The sequence below is a fragment of the Protopterus annectens genome, chromosome 10.part0 (assembly GCF_019279795.1).
Source record: "Protopterus annectens isolate FY-2018-M chromosome 10.part0, PAN1.0, whole genome shotgun sequence".
Lineage (NCBI taxonomy): Eukaryota > Metazoa > Chordata > Ceratodontiformes > Protopteridae > Protopterus > Protopterus annectens.
In genome coordinates this window covers 1,530,207,629-1,530,230,319 of record NC_056744.1, presented here as the reverse complement: position 1 = coordinate 1,530,230,319, position 22,691 = coordinate 1,530,207,629, and the positions used below count along the sequence as shown (strand labels likewise).

Below are 22,691 nucleotides of genomic sequence, written 5' to 3'. Positions count from 1 at the left end.
TTATTATATGGTGGCCCTACTATATATCACAATGTCAACCATACAGGGATAACAGATGTAAATTAGCTGGGAGGCTGGGGTGCAAAGCCATACCCATACATGTGACATCAATGCCAGACAATCCAAGTTAGCAATGCCATTATCACCCAGGGCACAAACTCAACCCATGTGTCATGTGAACACACATGCCTAGGCAGCAGCCAATACGTGGGTAGTACACTGCATATTGGCCACTGATAGCTATGCAGTGATAGCAGTGAGCTACAGAGGGAAAGTCACCCAGCCCATCTGTCCAATATGCAAGTACATGCAGACAGTGCACCTCTACCATGTTCCCCAATGGACACCTGCACCACCTGTGGTGCCTTCACATGTGACTCACAATGGACATACCATGCCTGACAACATGTCCTGTATGGACAGATGACACTGACATCAGGGAATGCTGTTGGCATGCCATCAATGTAGGTGAAGGGTAAACCTGATGCCCAGTACCAGTTCCTGCCACAGGTGGGCAAGACTGGCACATCTGATGATAATCTGTGTTCACAACATGGGCCAGACATCCCAAAACCCCCTTCCTTAAATTTTTGGGGGGTTCCCCCCCCTTTTAAAACCCTTAAAAACCCCCTTTTGGGGGGCCCCCCACCGGGCCCCCCCCTTTTTGGGGGAACCCCCCAAAAAGGGCCAAAGGCCAAACCCCCCGGGCCCCCCCTGGGAAAATTTTTTCCCCCCCAAACCCGGGGGTTAACCCCCAACCCCAAAAAAAACCCCCCCCAAATTTTTCACCCCGGTTTTTTGTCCCCTTTTTTTTCCCCCCCCTTTTTCCCCCCCAAAAAAAAATTTTTTTAACATTTTTTTTCCCCCAAAAAAAATTTTAACCCTTTTTTTTTCCCCTTTTTTTGGGGGGAAACCCCCCCTTCAAAAATTTTTTTTTTTTTGGGGCCCCGGGGGGTTTTTTTTTCCCCCCCTTTTTAAAAAACCCCTTTTTTTTTTGCCCCCAATTTTTTTTTGGGGGGTTTTTTTTGGGGGGGGTTTTTAAAAATTTTTTTTGGGGGGGGTTTTAAATTTTTTGGGGGGGTTTTTTTTTTTGGGGGGCCCCCGGTTTTTTTTTTTCCCCCCTTTTTTCCTTTTTCCCCCTTTCCCCGGGGGTTTTTTTTTTTGGGGGGTTTTTTTTGGGTTTTTTTTGTTTTGGTTTTTTCCCCCCCCGGGGGGGGGGTTTTTAAAAAAAGGGGGTTTTTATGGAAAAAAATTTTTTTTTTGGGGGTTTTTGGGGGGTTTTTGGGGGGGGGAAAAAAAATTTTTTTTTTTGGGTTTTTTTAAAGGTTCATTTTTTTGGGAAAACCCGGGGGGGGGGGGTGGGGGAAAATTTTTTGGGGGGGGGGAAAAATTTTTAAAAATTTTTTTGGTTTTTTGTTCCCCCATGTTTTGTTTAAAAATTTTTAAAAAAATTTTTTTTTTTTTTTTTGTGGTTTTTTTATTAAAAAGGGGGGGAAAAATTTTTTTTTTTTTTTTAAAATTTTTTTTTTTTTTTTTAAAAAAAATTTAAAAAATTTAAAAAAAAAAAGGGGGTTTTTGAAAAAATTTTTTTTTTTTTTTTGTTAGGGCCCCCCCCCAAGGGGAAAAAAAAAAATTTTTTTCCCTTCCCGGGGCCCCCTTTTTTGGGGAAAAAAGGGGAGGGTTTTTTGACCCCAAAAAAATTTTGGGGGTTTGGGGGAAAACAGGGGGGGGTTTTTTTTTTTTTTTTTTTTTTTTTGGGTAATTTTTAAATTTTTGGGCCCCCTTTCCAATTTTCCCCCCCTTTTGGGGGGTTTTTTTTTTTTTGGGGGGGAACAAATTTTAAAAAAAAAAAAAGGGGGGAAGGCCCCCCTTTTTTTTTTTCCCAAAAAAGGGTTTAAAAAAAAAAATTTTTTGGGGAAAAATTTTAAAAAAAAGGGTTTTTTTCCCGCCCCCTTTAATTTTTGGTTTTTTTTTTTTTAAAAAAAAAAATTTTTTAAAAAAATTTTTTAACCCTTTTCCCTTCCCCCCCTTTTTTGGAAAAATTTTTTTTTTTTCCAAAATTTCCAAACCCTTGGGGGGTTTTTTTTAAAAAAAAAAGGGGGGGGGGGAAAAATTTTTTTTTGGGGGGGTTTTTTCACCCGTTTGGGGAAAAAAATTTTTTTCCCCCCCCTTTTTTTTTTTTTTTTTAACCCTTTTTTGGGTTTTTTTTTCTTTTTGGGCCCCCTTTTTAAAAAATATTTTCCCCAAAATTTTTTTAATTATTAAAAAACCCCCCCCTTTTTCCTAAGGGAAATTTTCCCCCGGGGGTTTTTAACCAAAAATTTTTTTTTAAAAAAAGGGAAAAAAATTTTAAAAAAAAACCCCCAAAAAAAAAATTTTTATCCTTCATGACCCCCTTTTTTTCCTTTTTGGGGGGGGGGGGGGAAAAAAAAATTTTTTTGGGAAAATTTTTTATTTAAAAATTTTTTTAATTTAAAAAAAATTTTTTTTTTTTTTTAAAAAAAAAAAAATTTTTTAAAAATTTTTAAAAAAATTTTTTTTTTTTAAAAAAAATTTTTTTTAAAAATATATTTTATTTTTTTTAATTTTTTTTTTTTTTTTGTTTTTTTATATTGTATATATTATATATATATATATATATATATATATATATATATATATATTAAAAAAATTTTTTTTTTAAAAAATTTAAAAAAAAAAAAAAAAAAAATTTTAAATATTTTTAAAAAATTAAAAATTTTTTTTAAAAAAAAAAACAATTTTTTAAAAAATTTTTAAAAAAAAAAAAAAAATTTTTATTTTTTTTTTTTTTTGGTAATTTTTTCCCTTTTTTGTTTTCAGGGGGAAGGTTTTTGGGGTTTTTTTTTTTTCCCCGGGTTTTTTTTAAAATTTTCTTTTTTTTTTTTAAAAAAATTTTTTTTTTTTTTTCCCTTTTTTGGTTTTTCCTTTTTTAATTTTTTTTCAAATTTTTTTTAAAAATTTTTTTAAAAATTTTTCCCCTTTTTTTAAATTTGGGTTTTTTTTAAGTTTCCCCCCCCTTTTTTTTTTTTCCCCTTTAAAGGGGTTTATTTTTTTGGGTTTTTTAACATTTTAAGGGAAAAATTTTTGGTTTTTTTTTCCCCCCTTTTTTTCCCCTTCCTTTTTTCGGTTTTTTCCCCAATAAAAAAAACCCCCCTTTTTGGGGGGGTTTTTTTAAATTTTTAAAATTTTTGGGAAAAAAATTTTTTTTTGGTTTTTTCCTTTTTAAATTTTTTTTTTTGGGGAAAAAAGGGGGTTTTTAAACCTTTTTTTTTTTTTTCCCCAAAAAAACCCCCAAAGGGGCCCCAAAAAAAAAATTAAAATTTTCCCCCCCCAACCGGGGGTTTTTCCCTTTTTTTTTCCCTTTTTTTTTCCCCCCCAAAAAAATTTTTTTCCCCAAAAATTTTTTTGGGGGGGTTTTTTGGGGTTTTTTAGGGTTAAAAAATTTTTTAAGGAAAAAATTTTTTGGGGTTTTTTTTGGGGTTTTTTCCCTTTAAAAATTTTTTTTTTTTTTTTACCCAAACCCTTTTTTTTAAAAAAAACCCCCCCCCCCCCTTTTTTTCCCTTTTAAATTTGTTTTCCCCCCCCCCAAAAAAAAATATTTTTTTTTTGGGGAAATTCCCAAAAAAAAAAAACCCCCCTTTTTTTTGGGGAAAAGGGTTTTTTTGGGGGGGGGTTTTTTTGGGAAAAAAAGGGGGGAAAACCCAACTTTTTTTAAAAAAAAATTTAAAAAATTTTTCCCCCAAAACCCCCCCCAAAAAAAAAAAAATTTTTTTTTTAAAATTTTTTTAAATTTTTAAATTAAAAAAATTTAAAAATTTTTAAAAAAAATTTTAAAAAATTTTTTTTTAGAAAAAATTTAAATTTAAAAAAATTTTAAAAATTTTTTTTTTGACTTTTTTTTTTTAAAAAAATAAAATTTTTTAAAAATAATTTAAAAAAAAATTTTTTTTAAAAAAAAAAAATTAAATTTTTTAAAAAAAAAAAAAAAAATTTAAAAATTTTAAAAAAAAAAACCCCCCATTTGGGGGGGGGGAAAAAATTTTTAAAAAAAAAAAATTTCCCCCAAAATTTAAAAAATTTAAAAAAAAATTTTTTAAAAAAAATTAAAAATAAAAAAAAAAAATTTAAAAAAAGTTTTTTTTAAAAAATTTTTTTAAAATTTTGGGTTAAAAATTTTTTTTTTAAATTTTTTCCCAAAATTTTTTCCCAGAGAAAAAAAAAAAATTTTTAAAAAATTTTTTTAATTTTTGGGGTTTAATTTATTTTAAATTTTTTATTTTGGGCCTTTAAAAAAAATTTTTTTTAAAAAAAATCCCAAAAAATTTTAAAAAACCCGTTTTTGGAAATTTTTTTAAAAAAAAAAACCTTTTCCCTTTTTTGGAAACATGGTGTATCCACACCACTACACATTGGCCACTCCCTACTCCTCTGGACCCATCCCATGGGTTGACTCAGTCCAAGTATCCTCTGACATCCCAACCTTTTAGTCCACAAACATTGGTGACATGAGTGACCAATAGGGCACTATTCCCAATCTTTGGGTTGTCCTACCTGGGACACACATGTCTTTATTTCAAGATTAGACTCTATACTTCATTACTCCAGTTAACAAGACACTAATATAAATTTATAACTAAGACTATATGATAACGCACACATTACACATGTAAACCAATGATGTACGAGTTCGGCAACATCATATTACAAATAGGACTGGTTTAGTGATTGGCGTTGACGTAGCCAGCAAATCACAGGAATGATTAAAATATTTCATAATGGGAAAGTCCTCACATTTTATTCTTTTGAGAAAAGCACTAACTTAGAAACTGAATACACAACTCTGAATTATTGCAGATTCGTCCCTTCCCTCTATCTTCTCGTAACTCTAATACTATAGTACTGCAATATACATTGGAAACAAAACAGCGTATTTTGCCTTGGAAGTTTATATCCCAGCAGAATCATGGAAATTTTGCAAAGACATAAATGTATATATATGTGGATAGAGCGTTTTCGCTACTGACCCGTAGCTTCATCAGAGGTAAATGCAGTTGACATAATGAATGGGAAAGCCTTTTAACGAGCATAAACTCTGATTGTAGGAAGTGACGAAATTTAAACATTTACACTTTCCTCTAAACACCTTTTGACACAAGAAAGATCCACAAAGTTACATATCTAAACTAGTTACATTCATTAAAACATAACATCAATAAAAAATAATAAAAATCTATAAATATGTAATTATAACTGACAATGGATTTCTGACACTCATTGTCCTAACTATTAAATGAGCAACTTTTTATACACCAGGTCTACCATTTCATTATATAGTACTAATGCTCATGTCATGTCAATCAGTACTAATATACATATCTACAAGGAAAACCTGTGTATATAAACTTTACATTTATCTAACGAAAGTAAGCTCTATAAAAGAAAAAATAATATGGACTCATTTGCAAGGACTAAAACCTCCATATTTTTAAACGTCCTTATTTTAAGAAGTGAATATGTATATAAAATTAATTCAATCCATAAATACATTTCAATAACACGTATATGCTGTTTTTAAGGACAGCTATATGCATATCAGATTAATATCACTACCGTAAATAAATCTACGTAATTTTAGTACTGGTGTAATATTGCAATTCTCATTTAAACGGGAGACTTGAGCGCATCCAGAGTAAGTTGCCATTCAAGCTCCGTTTTAAATGAGAGATGTTGGACCACCCTGATGTCAACTGGGATATGGTCAATTCCCATAAACAAGAAAGTATGTCCAGGATGTGCGCCAGTATGTTTTGCTAGTGCATTTTCTTCTTTATTTTTTCTTATTGCGTAGGTGTGTTCATATATTCTTTCACGGACCTTTCGGTCCGTTTTACCTACATAAAACGCTGTGCAACATTCGCAGAAAGCAATATATACCACTGAAGTAGTCTGACAATTGATTTTATGATGAATTTTATGATAAGGATAATGATAAGGAGTTTTTTTTGCAGGAACAAGGTGTAGCAATGGGCTCCCCTTGTGGGGCCAGCATTGCGAACCTTTTAAACATACTGGGAAAACATTTTTTGTTCAACAATAATGACTTGAAGAAGAACACTACTTTCTATACTAGGTTTCTTGACGACATTTTTATACTTGTACGTGAAGATGACTGTTGGGCAAGTCATTTTGTGGATACAATTAATGAAACAACACAATTTTAAATTTTACATATAAATTTTCCACAAAAGAAATCGACTACTTAGGCGTCAAATTAGAAAAAGGCCTAGAGAAAGTATTAACATCAACAGTCTTTAGAAAACCTCATTATGTTAACTCCTTTTACACTTTTCGCTTACATCCATTCAGACAAAAGCGGTCAATAGTCAAAAGCCAACTAGTCAGAGCTGGTAGGATGTGCAGTACTCTTGTTGACTTCACAAAAGAATGTACCTTTCTTAAACAACTATTTGTGAATCGGGGCTACCCAGTTAAGTTGGTCGACGACCTAATACAGGAAGTTAGTCAAAAAAGATTAGATGGTTTCTATAAGCCTCTTCTTAATCAAAGTTCTTACATTTTCAGTCAAACTGAAAATTTGTTATATTTGAGTGTAGAAAAAATAGAGGTATTGAATGTAGAGGAACATACTGAACCATCTTTTAACTTAAGTTTTGTTACAACTTTCAATATTGACTCAGACGTGATTAGGTCGATAATACTTAAAAACTGGCAAATCATTTCTGATTCACCTTTGCTTTTGGAAAAATTAGGTTCTCGCCATAACATAATTTACAGGAGAGCAAGTAATCTAAAAGAGATTCTACAAAGGAAAGCTAAAAGTGACTTATTTTGTAGTCAAAAAGGAACATTCAAATGTGAAGCTTGCAATTATTGTAAACACATAAAAGTAGGCAATTCATTTAACATTAGAAATAAAAAATACAAAATTCATCATAAAATCAATTGTCAGACTACTTCAGTGGTATATATTGCTTTCTGCAAATGTTGCACAGCGTTTTATGTAGGTAAAACGGACCGAAAGGTCCGTGAAAGAATATATGAACACACCTACGCAATAAGAAAAAATAAAGAAGAAAATGCACTAGCAAAACATACTGGCGCACATCCTGGACATACTTTCTTGTTTATGGGAATTGACCATATCCCAGTTGACATCAGGGGTGGTCCAACATCTCTCATTTTAGAAAACCGGGAGCTTGAATGGCAACTTACTCTGGATGCGTTCAAGTCTCCCGGTTTAAATGAGAATTGCAATATTACACCAGTACTAAAATTACGTAGTTATTTACGGTAGTGATATTAATCTGATATGCATATAGCTGTCCTTAAAAACAGCATATACGTGTTATTGAAATGTATTTATGGATTGAATTAATTTTATATACATATTCACTTCTTAAAATAAGGACGTTTTAAAAATATGGAGGTTTTTAGTCCTTGCAAATGAGTCCATATTATTTTTTCTTTTATAGAGCTTACTTTCGTTAGATAAATGTAAAGTTTATATACATAGGTTTTCCTTGTAGATATGTATATTAGTACTGATTGACATGACATGAGTCGCATTAGTACTATATAATGAAATGGTAGACCTGGTGTATAAAAAGTTGCTCATTTTATAGTTAGGACAATGAGTGTCAGAAATCCATTGTCGGTTATAATTACACATTTATAGATTTTTATTATTTTTTATTGATGTTATGTTTTAATGAATGTAACTAGTTTAGATATGTAACTTTGTGGATCTTTCTTGTGTCAAAAGGTGTTTAGAGGAAAGTGTAAATGTTTAAATTTCGTCACTTCCTACAATCAGAGTTTATGCTCGTTAAAAGGCTTTCCCATTCATTATGTTAACTGTTTGCATTTACCTCTGATGAAGCTACGGGTCAGTAGCGAAAACGCTCTTGTCTGTTTTAAAGAATAAAATTGCTTGGACTACTGGACTGCTGGTGCTGTTGGTGGTTGTTCGGAAGTTTCCCTTTGCCTGGTTGTTTCATCAGTTTGCTTTGTCTTTTCGTTGGTTATATATGTGGATGACAACCATTTCATGACAGTCTAAGTAAGGCCTGCACTGTTACAAAGGCCATGCATTTGGCATGAAATTGAGTTGGGATATATAAGCCACAGTGCAGAGAAGGGGGTCACCGTCTTTTCTGTAATGGACTATGAATAAATGTTTATTTAACATCTGTTAACCGAGTATGCAGACTGTTCCAATGAATCAGGACTCCATTCAGTCATGACTTGAGCCTTAGAGGCCAAACAACACAACTAAACATACACGAGAATCATACCTCTCAACCTCTTAATGTAAGAAGTCTAGCCAAAGCCAAATACAATTGGGGGTGGGGGGTCAAAGACTGGGACGTACTGGGATCAATTCAATAGCTCTGCTTGACAGAGGCCCAGTAAATTGATCAATGGGGCGGCGTGATCTGACACACCTTGCCTAGGCCTATAAATGCCCTTCGGCAGATAGCCTAGTACCTACCTATGAACCTACCTATTATTCTATCTACTATTGAGGTTTGTAGGGGCACTTTCATGTTATTTATGTCAGCAAAAGGAATGAATGTGGTACAGGGAATGTACTTCTACATATAGATGTATGTATGTGTGTATGCATATATATTTATAACGAACTCGCTGACCTCCATGAGGTGGTCCAATTAGAACCAGGCCATCCAACCCTGACACACCTGGATCCATATTTCATACCTATGGTTCCTCCACCCCACCCGAGTTCCACATACACACAAACCATCCATTCTCCAGTTGCTATCCCAGCCATAACACACCTCCACACATTGCCCTCTCCCCAGCGTTAGGGACCCTACATGTATGTTGTCTCATCCCATGTATCATCACGCTCTCCAAACCTTTTAGTCCTTGAACATACCTGCCCTGGCTTGTGTAATGGTCGGAAGTCCGAACAACCCGCAATGTATGGGTAGTCCCACCAGGGACTACCCTGTAAATGTTTGTATCCTGGTAGTATCCTGCCTGTGGTTTGAGAAGCAATGATTTTCTCACCCCTGCCCAGCTTGATATGACATAAGATGACAGCACAAAATAATACAGGTGTTGCTGTTGTTTTTCTTCTCATTCTTTTTGTATGCTTTATTGTCACGACGTTCATTCTTCATAGATATATATATATATATATATATATATATATATATATATATATATATATATATATATATATAAATAATATCTGTACATACCCACGCACATACATCTACATAATTACATACATTTCCTATACTATTGGATGCCTGTGCTGGATGATGTGTTTGTGATCACAGCAGCTGAATGCGTATCCATCATGGCTTCGTGGAACTCACGTCTACTATAGTGTGCAGGGTCAGGGGTTTGCAACCTGGCAGTGCAGATTATTTTGTTAATGACCATAACAACAACTGTTGGCTACAGGGTGGCTAAGGCAATGTAGAACATTTGTAGGTGGGTATGCGCTTGTTTGCGCGAAGCACAGCATTACTAACCTCTGGTTGTGGCGTCTTGCACTCAGTTAGCCTCTACATTGCTTCACCAGTGTGGTACTTGCATACCAGCAGCCAAACAGGCTAACACCTGCTTGCTCCCGCATACACATGCGCAACGTCATGCATTCTGTTCACATCTGTCAACCGGGACAGTCGGACTATATGCTTGTCCATTGTCAGTGGTGGCCCAGGGTGTAGAGTTCTACATTGACCCCAGCTATATATCCCAATTAATACTGGGGTGCTCACATTCATAGAGGGTAACAGACACAACATAGCTATGTCCCCCATTAATCATGCTTAGTTTATGTTAAACTGTCGGTATTATCCATGCTTAGGTCAGGTTTACATGTCAGATATGACTGTTGACAAAGGTCAGTTTAAGGTGAGGTAGGATTCCTGTTTCACAGGTCTGGATACGTTACATGCAGGTATTCGGGGTAGGTGTAGTTATTCCATACCTGTGTGGTTAGAGTAGAGGTGAATAGCTAGGGGGTAGGCAGGTAGGTAGTGGTGGTGACATTGTAACTGTATAGTACCCCATAGGTATAATTGGATGGGGAGCAATAGGGAAGGTATGTCGGATGTTGGGATTTGTATGTGAGGCAGGACAAGAGGTGTCAGTATCACTAGTTGATGTAGTGGTATAGAGTGTGAGGTGGGGGAGGTTTGCAAGGTGGTGAGCCTGTGCTGCTCCAGGTGTGCTTGTGGTGTTCCTTCATGTGTTAGTTACATGTGTCCTGTGGGATAGCTGTGATACTACATGTGGGTTGGGGTTCCAGATACTGGCAATATAGTGGGGGAAGAGGGTGTCACCTATGTGTACCCATAGACATTAATAGAAATGGAACAGGGGCTGAGAGGTATGTGGTGTGCATGGGGCACAAAAGGGGGTGTTAGTAGGGGGACTATCCAGGGATGTGCAGGATGGCTGCAGGGAAGGTCTACAGCTGGCCATGTTGTCTACGACAACAGCTGTGCATATGCACTGCATTTGGTGTTTGCGTGAGACACTCACACCCCTGGGTGGGGGTGAGGACTACAATAATACCTTGTGATGCCTTTTACATCGGCTTACATGCCTACAGTGGGGTGTTGTGACCATGTGTTCGTAGGTGTTGTATAGTGGGTTATGCAACAACACATATGGTTATACCATACTTAGCCATGTCAACTGGACTGTGCTGCAGTGGGACCCATATCGGGAATGACTGCTCATTAGGCGTAAGCATGCCTGTTGACTGTACAGCATCCACGGCCTGTCCAGAGTTTGGTTCATACTATTGGTGTGTTCCTCTTACAATCTGCACCTGTCTGGCAAATATCTGGGAACTGACACCAATAAATATAGGGTTTAGGATCCCACATCCTTCATCTGAGTCATGCTAATGCATAACCTATTATGCTATCAGCTTCCTAAGGTTGTAAGTGGAATATGTGCTTTCTGTCCCTATTTGTCCCCCCAATGGTTTAGGTTCTGTCCAGTGGTTTTGCTCTTAGTGGTTGAGAGGTGTGGGCATAAGCTCTGCCCAATTTGAAATATTACTTACATCCTCGGGGCGGTCCTAATACAACTGCACCAGCCAACACCTGCACACCTAGGCCCATAATTGCATACCCATAGTTCCCCCACCTGCCCCTCCTCTACAGCACTCATCCTTACTGTGGGTGCAGGTGGAGTCTAATCACAACACTACACACTACCCACTCTCCACGTGTCAGGACCCATGTCGTACGTTGTGTTGACCCATGGGTCATCAGGTTTGCACAACCTACTGGTCCATGTACGTATACAGCCTGGTTGGATAAATCATTACAGGGACTGACTCCGATGATCATTAATTTTTGGGGTGTTCCACAAGGGACATTGATGTCTTTGTTTCAAGATTAGACTTGGCAGATGTACATCGTGTTTCACTGTTGCAGTCATTACACTTGGGGTTATCCTGCTGGCAGGTGGCCCGTAGTTGGCCCGAGTTCCAAAGTCTTGGTCCAGTGTCGGTTGCGGTTGCCTCTTCCCTGACGTCAGTGCACCAGGGGTATAAAAGTTGCAACTGATGCCATTTTCTTCAGTCTTTCTTGCCGCAAGGTGCCTGAAGCATAAGCAGTTCGCAAGTGCCGGTCGGCCAACTCCTGAGATTTTCAAAATTGAATTTCAGAACCGAAGTCTTCAATAAAGTACCCCGTTGGGGAAACTTTTTCTTGCTCCAGACCGATGTCAGTAAAAGTTATTAATTGTATTTCTTGTGGGAAGCAAATACCTCATAAGGACTTCCACTCTTACCGCATTCCTTGCCTAGGCCCTGACCACGACGTCACTAGTTGTCGGTTTTGTGCTAGATTTAATAAACACACTATTAAACGTCGGTTTGATTTTGTTCTACTTTATTTTGGATGATGATTTAATTACATAATGCCATTGGAACAACCGATGACCAGAATGTATAAAAAACGCAAAGACAAAGAAAAAGACAGACATCCGAGGTCCAAAACCGATGACGAAGCCTCTTCTAGGCCAGTCGCTGGTTCGCCGGTTCTCAGTGAGGCGCTTTCGCAGCCCCTGACACCCGCTACCTCAGAGCCACAGGCCTCAACTGACAGCAATGTGGAGACACCGAGGCCTGTGGAAACTCAAGGTATTGGGCCTACGGAAAATATACCCTCAGATGGGTCCGGAGCCCCTGAGCAGGCACCAGCTTCTAAGGGTGTTTTCAGACCTTCACAGCTAACAATTAAAGCTACTACAGCAGCAAAGGCAAAGTCAAAAACACCATTAAAGACAAAGAAACTAGTGCAGCATTCTCCAGAACAGTCAGCCATGCCTAAGAAACAGATGCTTAAAATGGCCGAAGACCTTATTACTTTAATCAGGGGCTCCCATCCCCCTCCTGACAAAAGGCCTAGGCAAGACACTGATTATGATTACTCTGATCAGGTTTCCATTTCTTCTGACTCTTCCTCTGACCAGGGCTATTCTCTCCCTCCCTATGAGGACTCTGATGCTGAAGAGTCCATTCCTTCAGCCTCACCGCCTGATTACTCTTTTGGGGAAACCTTGCATATCATGAGGGAACATTTCCATTGGGAGAGCCAGGATTATTCAGAATCCAAGAAAAGGCTCAGAGATTTCCTTGTATTGTCTCAGCACAGGCCCTTGGCTATCTCTCCTGTGCTTCATATTGTTGATGATGTTTTTACTGAATCCAGTCTGTCTCCAGATTCTTTACCCCCTGAACCAGTTAAGCCAGACAGGTACTACAGGGTCCCTGACTCTCATAAATTTCTTTACAAAAACCCTGTTACAGACCCAGAAACTATTTCTCAGGGTCCAAAAGGGGTTAAAGCTTCCACTGCCAAAAATCCAGTCCCCTCAGATAGGGATTCCAGAGCTCTGGGCAGATGAGAGAAAAAAGTTTACACTTCTGCTATTATAGCTGTAAGAGCTTTAAACTGTCAGTTTCACATGCTTAAATATCAGCAATATCTCATGTCATTGTTAATGCAGAAAATGGTTACAAATACAGAAAGTCCTGACTGTAAAGAAATGCACGATTTATTGCATGAAGTTGAGCAAGTGGGAAAGCATACTTTGCAATGTGGTTTTGATTCATCAGAGGCTTCTTGTAGAGCCTCTGTTACAGGCTCAGTTATTCGAAGACATGCTTGGTTGAAAGAACAAAGTTTACCTGACCATGTTAAAATGAAATTATTGGAAGCTCCACTGCAGCATAATATTTTGTTTGGTGTTAAGGCAGAAGAGGTTTTAAAGAAAATGGATGATAAAGCAAAGTCAATGCAAACTGTGAAAGATTTCTTACAGGTTCAGCCACCTAGATTTAGCAGGAACTGGCCTTCAAAAAATTGGTCCTTTCCAGTGTCAGACAGGCCACAAAGAGGCAGATACAGACACCCAAGAGGCAGATCTCAGCCCCAAGGCTTCTACAGACCTAAATAATGGGGTTCCTTAGCCCCCAAAGGAGGAGAAGACAAATCACAACCTTATAGAAAACAGTCAGACTTCCCTCTGCAAATGCCAAGCACTTACCAGTTGACAGGACCCCTAGGGGGAAAGTTGGCACTTTTCTCAAAAAATTGGCACATGATCACCCAAGACCAATGGGTGTTGAATATAGTTTCTCAAGGGTACAAGTTCCACTTCCACACGATTCCAAAACCAAAAGGTATGCCAAACCTGCCACAAAACCAATGGTCAGAGGCACAAAAACAGATTGCAGCTCTTATGGATATGGGAGCCATTCAAAATTTTCCACAAGAAGAACAGGGCCAAGGATTTTACTCACGACTTTTCCTAGTACCCAGAAAGGACAAAGCATGGAAACCTATACTGGACCTGTCAATCCTAAATACTTTCCTGGATGTTCCAAAATTCAAAATGTTAACACTACAACAACTCTTGCCCATGCTGGGCAAAGAGGCTTGGCTAGTTACTTTGAATCTCAAGGATGCATACCTGCATATCCCTATCAGACAATCATGCAGAAGATACCTCAGATTTATAGCAGGCTCAATGCATTATCAATTCTCTGCACTGCCCTTTGGCTTATCTACTGCGCCCAGGGTTTTCACAAAATGCCTGGCACCAGTAATTGCATTTTGCAGGCAAAAAGGAATTCAAATATATCCCTACTTGGACGACTGCCTTATTCAAGCAGAGAGCAAGGACATTCTTCTAAAGCACCTGGAGTTTGTAAAAAGATTGCTAATTTGCCTAGGGTACACAGTAAACTAAAAGAAATCCAAACTAGTGCCCTTTCAAGAGATAATATTCCTGGGTGCAAGCTTGAATACAACTACCCAGATGGCTTATCTCACACCAGACAAACAAAGGCAACTGACTCATTACTTTCAAATGATGGCAACAAAGACCCAGCTCCCTGCAAGAAAAATTCTGCAGGCCCTGGATTTCATGTCATCTTGCATTCTACTAATTCCATATGCCAAACTGCATATGAGGAAACTACAATGGTATCTAAAAAGTGCTTGGGCTCAGCATTGTCACAGCCTAGAGACAATCATAACCTTGATTCCCTGCCTACAACAGGAGTTTCAATGGTGGTCACAGGCCTGTCACCACAACAAGGGACAGCCTTTCACCTTACCTACAGCCAGGCAGACAATAACAATGGATGCATCGGATTACGCCTGGGGAGCACATATGGCAGGAAAATGTATTTAGGGCACGTGGCCCAAGGAAAACTGCATCTTCACATCAATCAAAAAGTGATGCTAGCTGTACAGAATGCCCTGACAGCCTTCAAGGACCTAATACATCCAGGACAATTATTAATAAAGACGGACAATACCACAGTTATGTGGTACATAAACAAGCAAGGGGGCACACATTCCTACCCCCTATGCAGACAAGCCATGACTTTGTGGAACACAGCACTGACTTACCAGGTACATCTGCAAGCACAATTCCTGCCAGGAACAGAAAATACACTGGCAGACGAACTAAGCAGAAATCTCATGGATCCTCACGAATGGAGCTAAATCCACAGGTGTTCAACATGATAACAAGGGAATGGGGATGCCCGGACATAGCTCTATTTGCCTCCCCTCACAATTACCAATTACAGAAATTTTGCACAAGGACTTATCACTCTCAAGCATGGAAAGTGGATGCTCTATCCTTCAACTGGAAAAATCTTGACAGTCTATACCTTCCCTCCGATGTCTCTTCTCACCAAGGTGCTTCTAAAAGTCAGAAAAGAGAGGCCAAAAATGATCCTGATTGCACCAGACTGGCCACGCCAGCACTGGTACCCAATCCTAAAGATTTTGTCACAAGGCCCGCCTTGGCCTCTACCTCAAATCTCTCATCTTCTGACACAGCACAACAATCAGATTCTGCACAGTCAACTCAGATATATCTAACATCATATGGGTGTATGGGTGACTGTATATGTATATATTTATATGTGGGTATGTATATGTATTCTGTCTCTGTATGTATTCATTTGTACTATGGAGAGGGAGAGGTATATCTCCATGTAGGTCTGGGTAGATATACACACACATTCCTCTACATATATACATCTACATCTGGTTATTCCATTCTTTTCCATGTAGATTAGACTTTGCTGCAGTGGGACTTGTAGCGGGTGTGGCTGCTTGTTGGGCGATGCCTTTGCCCAATGAACATGTTTACTCACATCCCTGGGGCTGTCTGTATAGACCCACATCAGCCAACACCTGCACACATAGACCCATAACTAGCTACCCATAGTTCCCTCACCTCCTCTACAGCACCAATCCTTACTCTGGGTGCAGGTTGGGTCTGAACACACCACTACACGCTGCCCACTCTCCACTTCATGGGACCCATGTCATACGTTGTCCCGACCCATGTGTCAGGCTTTCCCACCCTTGTATTCCGGGTATGTACACACCCCAGCCAGAATGGTCATCGCATCTGGTTCCTTTGGTAATATGTCAATTTTTGGGGTGTCCCGCAAGGGACGCTCCTGTCTGTATTCCAAGATTAGATTTCATGGGTGCACTGTGTACCCCCTCTGGTTGCATCCTGCCTGTGATCTGGGGAGCAGTGGACTTTTTACATTGTTTGTGGGTTTGTGTATATGTTTCCTCTGTCTGGCTGGGGGGAGGTCATGCTATGTGTTACATGTATCTTGCTTGGGCCCCTCACTTCCATTGGCATAGCCTGTGAACATGTGTCATTCTTGTGTGCCATTTCCTATCATAGCTGTATATCTGTGTATATCTATGCACACGCACACACACACACATATATATATATATATATATATATATATATATATATATGTATATGTATATATATATATATATATACATATATATATATATATATATATATATATATATATATATATATATATATATATATATAAATATATATATATATATATATATACATATATATATATATATATATATATATATATATATATGTATATATATATATATATATATATATATATATATATATATATATATATATATATATATATATATATATATATATATATATATATATATATATATATATATATATATATATATATATATATATATATATATATATATATATATATAAATCCATGTGGGTATATGGGATGTTGTATGGCCTTAATCTCACTTATTTATTGCTGTGATGGCTTAGTGGTTAACTTCTGTGACTATAGTGTATAGGGTCCTGGGTTTGAACCTTACTGAGGCAGTTTATTTTGTTGCTGGGCGGAACTTGGGCCATTGGATCCAGAGTGATTAAGGTATTTCACAGCGGTTGTAAGCAGGTTTCTGCGGGTTTGCGTGAAAGTAGGCACTGCTAACCTCTGGTTACAGTTTCTTACACTCATTAGCTTCTATTTTGCTTACTCTGTGTGAGCAGTGTTTACCCCCTTGCAAGCGCACTTGGACACGCTTACCGCTGCTTATTTGTGCTTAGACCTGCGTACACGTGCCTTATTCATTATAACACTAATACTTCACATGTGCATTTTATGCAGTACGCTAGTTCACATTTAATTGTTATTCTGTAGGTTATATGGCAAAACAATGTAAAATTATGGTCATATACAGATTTCCCATGGAAAATAATTTGTGCTGCAGTTGCACTCGAACCGGGAATGTCTGTTCATTAGGCGGATGCTCTATCTACTCCACTATTGCTGTGCTGCGTCATTAGCATGTATATATTCCTTGTTATCCTCTTCAGCCTTTTCAGCTGCTTTGACCATAGCTAGGCGATGAGCAAACCCACATACCTACGGTTAGCTGTACTCGGGGTTTTAAAACACATCAATAATAGAGATTCTTCATTTTATTTGACTGTACTGTTGCTGTTGAACACATGGGGACTGTTGGTGGGGATATGCGGACACTTGTGAGCTGTCTCACTCATTTTTTACACATTCTTCTGTTCTACTTTGCAGGGGCATGTTTATTCTGAGAGCTCTGCTCTCATGCCCCCTGCACTCGTCCCTGTTCCATGTAGCATTTGGAGTTCAGGCAGCACGCCTTCATTAATATGCATGGTGCGCTGCTGTCCTCCTCTTCAACTGCCGCTTCTGTGCAGGACTAGAGTAGTCCTGCACGGAAGATTAGTAAATCCGGGGGAATGACTATTCAAACTTTAATGAATCTACTTCTGGCTATATTGTTAATGTTGTTAGCAGTGGCCTTCTGGTAGTAAAGTTATTATTTATTTGATAAAACATATAATTTTAGTACTGAACCATGTGTGGATTATTTGTTGAACTTTTCTTATTTGGTAATCAATTAAAACATCAATTGAAGTATGATATGCTAAGTGTGTATGTAAACATTTGATGATGTGCAGATCTGTGCTTTTATCATATCTTTTATCTGGGTTCTGGAGTTCGATAAAATACACACGTACACAAAATTTGACCAGCAGTATAATTTTTAATAATGTGTATCCTACATATATGTTTCTTATAGTGATGTTAGTCATACTTTTATATTAATCAGCTATATACTTTTTTAGCATCCAATGTGAAAGGGAACTCCATATCTGAATGTGAAAATATTGTGACATGTCCAGTTCGTAAGGAAACCAACACAAAAGACTCTCATCCAGAATCATGGCATGCATTTCTGAAATATTCTCTGTATGCATCAATTCCTACTGCAGCTATAGTCTTTGCCATTTGCTTTTACTTGAAAAAGAGAGGTAAAAACAGTTCTCATGGATGTACTTTTCTGATTTCTTTCTGTGACATGACTGCCATTATAGATGAAATTTTGGTTAATGCATATGATAATATATAAAATGTTAGCATTGCATTTTAATGTGAAAGGTTCCTCTTGTGAAATATTTTGTTGGGAAGATCTCTGAAATGAATAGTTTTGTTTCTGAGTATTATTTTTTCCTTAATGGTGTTCTTTCTGTGTTTAGAGGAGGCAAACCATCAACTGCCTTACATTCCCCTTCTTATTCTTACCGCCATACAGCACATAATCGGTGACTGCTCTTGGATTACCCTCTGCTGTGAGGCTAGTAAGGGAATTAAAATGATCACCTTCCTGGCCATCAAACATGCAGGCAAAAATGAGGTGTGACAGCCTAGTAGTCAGTAATATATTAAGGTAGCTGTTAGGAATGACTCTGTAGTCTGAGTATCAAGCATTTTTCATCTCTCTCCCATTATTTTGTGCGTGAACAAGGCATGTAAATAAGAATTTGAGGTACATGCATCCTTCATAACTTTTCCAGCCAAATTAGGAGGTACTCCAATATGTCTTATTGGACAAGACACTGGCAAAATGGCATTTAGCTCCATCTATCAAGAGAATGGTCATCTAAAATAATCCTTTCCCTTCCAAACTGAGTCTCCAGAACACAAGCCTCTGCTGCAAGGAACTGATCTGATGCAGAGTACCTTAACTGTGTTTAGCATGTTCTTAATTTTGAGATATAAACTGAAACTCCAGGCTATGTAGTGTACACCAGTGCTTCCTTTCCCCTCCCTAAGTGCAATGCTTGTGGCACAAGACCTTTTTTATTTTACCATAACACTATTCAAAGCAGTCTCATGCCAGAGAATACAGAAAAACATTAAGCTGTTGTGTGGACACAGTTGGCATAATGGTTAAGGTTTTTGATTTCAAGGTACAAGGTTTTATTCTGACCTTTGCCTGTGAAGAGTTTTCATGTTTTACTTGTGTCTCTGAGGGTCCTACCATCCTTCAAAAGCATGCTGGGTGCTTCCACCTCAAACTCACCCAAGAATGGAGTTTTGAGCAGTGGCACAGAGTCTATATGGTGCCTATGGGGGAAAAGTAGTATAGACCAACTTCTTTTGGCATCAGCTGTGCTGCACAGTATCCTCTAAATAAGAGTCACACCATGTCAATCATAGCCACTTGACACTGTAACAATTTGGCTGCATTGACTAATGTAGACAAGCATGGGCATGGATATTTGCCACTGATAAGTGGGTTGAGGACCCAGCCTACTATGATCTACACTACAGACCTGTGCTAATAGTGGTAGGATTACTAACCAGCCATTGGGTTAACTGGGATAGCTCTGGTGAGGAAAACCTGGACATAAAATCAGTTAACCTGCCAATTGTGAACTAAGGATTGCTTCACTCAGTATAGGTTCTCTGACAGGATACATTTTGGAAGTGGATTACATGATGGTATGGTAAGGAGAAGACTGGACATCCTTTGTATCTAGGAGAAGTAGTCGCATTAGCAAAGAAGAAGGTATCAGAGGTACCCTACCATCATTTGGTAAGTGACTCAGCAGATGGCACAAAGAAACTCTATCAGGTTGCAAGGCAAAGAAGAAAAGATAAAGAAAATAGTCATCAAACACCCTTCATAAGGGATGCCGGCAACAGCCTGCTCACCAGTCTACAGGACATCAAAGACAGATAGAAGTTTTACTTCCAGCAGCTACTGAAAGACGAAAGCCTCACTTCAGTTGTACTGCCCCTACACAACCTATGATGAAAAAAGAAGAAGAGGAGCCCGCCCTAGAAGAAGTAAGAATAGCGCTAAGGAAAATGAAGTCAGGGAAAGCAGCAGGCTCAGATGAGGTCACAGCAGATATGACCGAGATGTTGGGTAAGTTAGGGGAAAAAATGGCTGCAGAAGATACTCACAACAGATGACTGGATAATAAGCATGTTAGTGTCAATATACAAGAACAAAGGGGACATTTACAACTCTGGGCAGTATAGTGGTATCAAACTCCTGTTACACTGCATGATAGTCCTGGAGAACATGACTGATAAATGAATATGTGGAGTAGTAGAATGTAAGATGATAGTAGAATGTAAGATGAGAGATGAGCAGTTCAGATTCAGATCAGGATGCAGCAGAAATGACTCGATGTTTGCAGTGAGTCAGATATTTGAAAAGAAGCTAGAGATGAGGAAAAAGTCCAACCATGCATTTCTAGAGAAAGCGTATGACAAGGTCTCAAGAAAGGTGAGTGCGGCAGTCTTGCATTGGTTTGAAGTCTCAGAAATATTGGTAGAATTAGTGCAGGCCATGTACAAGGACCCAATGACACAAGCATGAACAGTGTTCACACTCACAGAGGAATTCTCAGTGACAGAGGGAGCATATCAGGGTTCAGCTCTGAGCCTACTGCTGTTTATACTGGTGAGAGGCAAACTAGCAAACAGGTTTATTGGGGACAGATCAACACAGCAGCTGCATGCATCACAGGCAGACTCTGAACAAGAACTTTAGCAAATGGTAGGAGAATGGAATGCAAATCTGAAGCTACACGGGATGGAACTGAGTACAGATAAGACAGTGATAATGGTAGCAAATGGGGGAAATAAGAATTTAAGATTTGAGATAGAAGGGAAGATAGTAGAACAGGTTAACAGCTTCAATTACATGCAAGGGGTGATTGAAGAGAAGGGAAGTATCAACTAGGAGGTCAAAGCTAGAATCAGAGGGGCTGCAGCTAAATGGCACACAGTGTCAGGGCTAGTGTGTGATAGAATACAAAAAAAGGTGAAAAGTAGGTGTACAAAATGTACAGAAAGTGGTGTGACCAGTACTACTGTATTGTATAGAAACCTGGGCTATGAAGGCAGAGCAGATGAGGAAATTAGAGGTGATGGAAATAAAGTGCCTGAGACACTAGGATACACACCGTGAAAAAGACAAAACAGAATCTCAACTAGCTCCAGTTGCAGAGAAGGTCAAAGAGAGCAGCTTAATGTGGTTTGGACACATGCAAGAAAGCGGAAGACAATTTGGTGAAGAAGATTTTGGGCAGATAGGAAGAAGGAAAGAGGAAACAAGGGCATCCAGCAAAGAGATTGGTAGATTGCCTAAAAGAAGACCTGTGGCAGTCAGGCATGACTGTCAAAGAAGTTAGGAGAGTGGTACTGAATGGAAAGAGAGATGACAATAGTTGGAGCGACAAATCTGACCCCATGTATAAAATGGGAAAGAAAGGGGTTGATGATGATGATGATGTATTTCAAGATATAAATGTGTTTTGAAAACAAATTAGTTAGTTTGCAATGCTTTCAGGCATCTTGACTGTCTGTTGTCCAAAACATATAGTAATAGGTGAGAAGAAATTGGACAACATCCTATGACTTGAGCTAGCATCACAACATTATATTTTATTTTTTCCCCTAGAAGCATATGCAAGTAACATGTAGCTAGATAAACAAGCAAGTATCACTGATTCCTAAAGATTAGAAGTATAGGATGCAAAGTTTACATTAAGACTGAGATCTAATAAGGAATAGAATAAAGTCAGCCAGAAGTATACAATGAATAGACCGACTTGTGGATGTGCAATATTTCATTATCTGGTCTGTTACAAGATCCTTTGTCTTCTTCAGTATTTTGCTTTCCTGTCTGTTGTAACCGATGTATCATTTCACTTAACTAAATAGTTCTTCAGACTTTCCATTTAGCCAGCTGTTTACCTAAGCACAAAAGTTTGCATACTTTTGGCTTTTGGAAAAGGAAAAAAAAGCAGCATCCCAGTATTAAATATTTACATAGAGGAATGGCAACCCCAAAAGGAGTAGATTAACTAAGAAATTGCAGAGGATGAACTGTATTGATTTCAGAAGGGAGCCATTTAAATCTAAAATTGTTTTCTTTCTGTTCCAGAATATAGCAAACCAGACTAAAAGTTCAGAGGATTAAAGCCCAGACAAGAAGAATGTAATCATTACTACAGTGATAAACTGCTGCAGTTACTGATGTACACTAAGAACAAATGAATAATCAGATATGAATAACCAAATACCACTACATATATTTTAGTAATTTCTAAAGTGACTGCAATATGCGGTCTTGTAACTATATCCAGGGAAAGAGGGATGTCATAGGAGAAAAGGCAAGCATAGGAGGGGCTTAACTTCTGGACATAACCTACATGAGAAACCATAAAAAAACAAGTTTTACTTTTGTACAGCAGAATTATATAAAAGAAAGCAGAAGACTTGAAATCAATCTCGCAGGGCATACCAGGTCCTGCTGACCCTTGTCCTTCCCATCCCTTTCCCAAGAAAATGGAACATAAATTTCATAAATTTAAGGAGCAAATCAAAGACTTTTAACCAAGAGTGTGATGCAGCTCACTTTCATGTTTGAAGTACATATTTGTTCCAGGGTCCC

At 38.0% G+C, this 22,691-nt stretch overlaps 1 protein-coding gene across 1 annotated transcript in view; it reads left to right on the top strand.

The window, feature by feature from the left end:
- LOC122814331 overlaps positions 1-22,691 on the top strand; it is a 336,761-nt gene that overhangs the window by 236,463 nt on the left and 77,607 nt on the right. Inside the window, exon 2 of the mRNA XM_044086917.1 lies at positions 18,061-18,246. Within this exon, the coding sequence (XP_043942852.1) occupies positions 18,061-18,246 (186 nt within the window). The remainder of the gene's footprint in view (positions 1-18,060; positions 18,247-22,691) is intronic.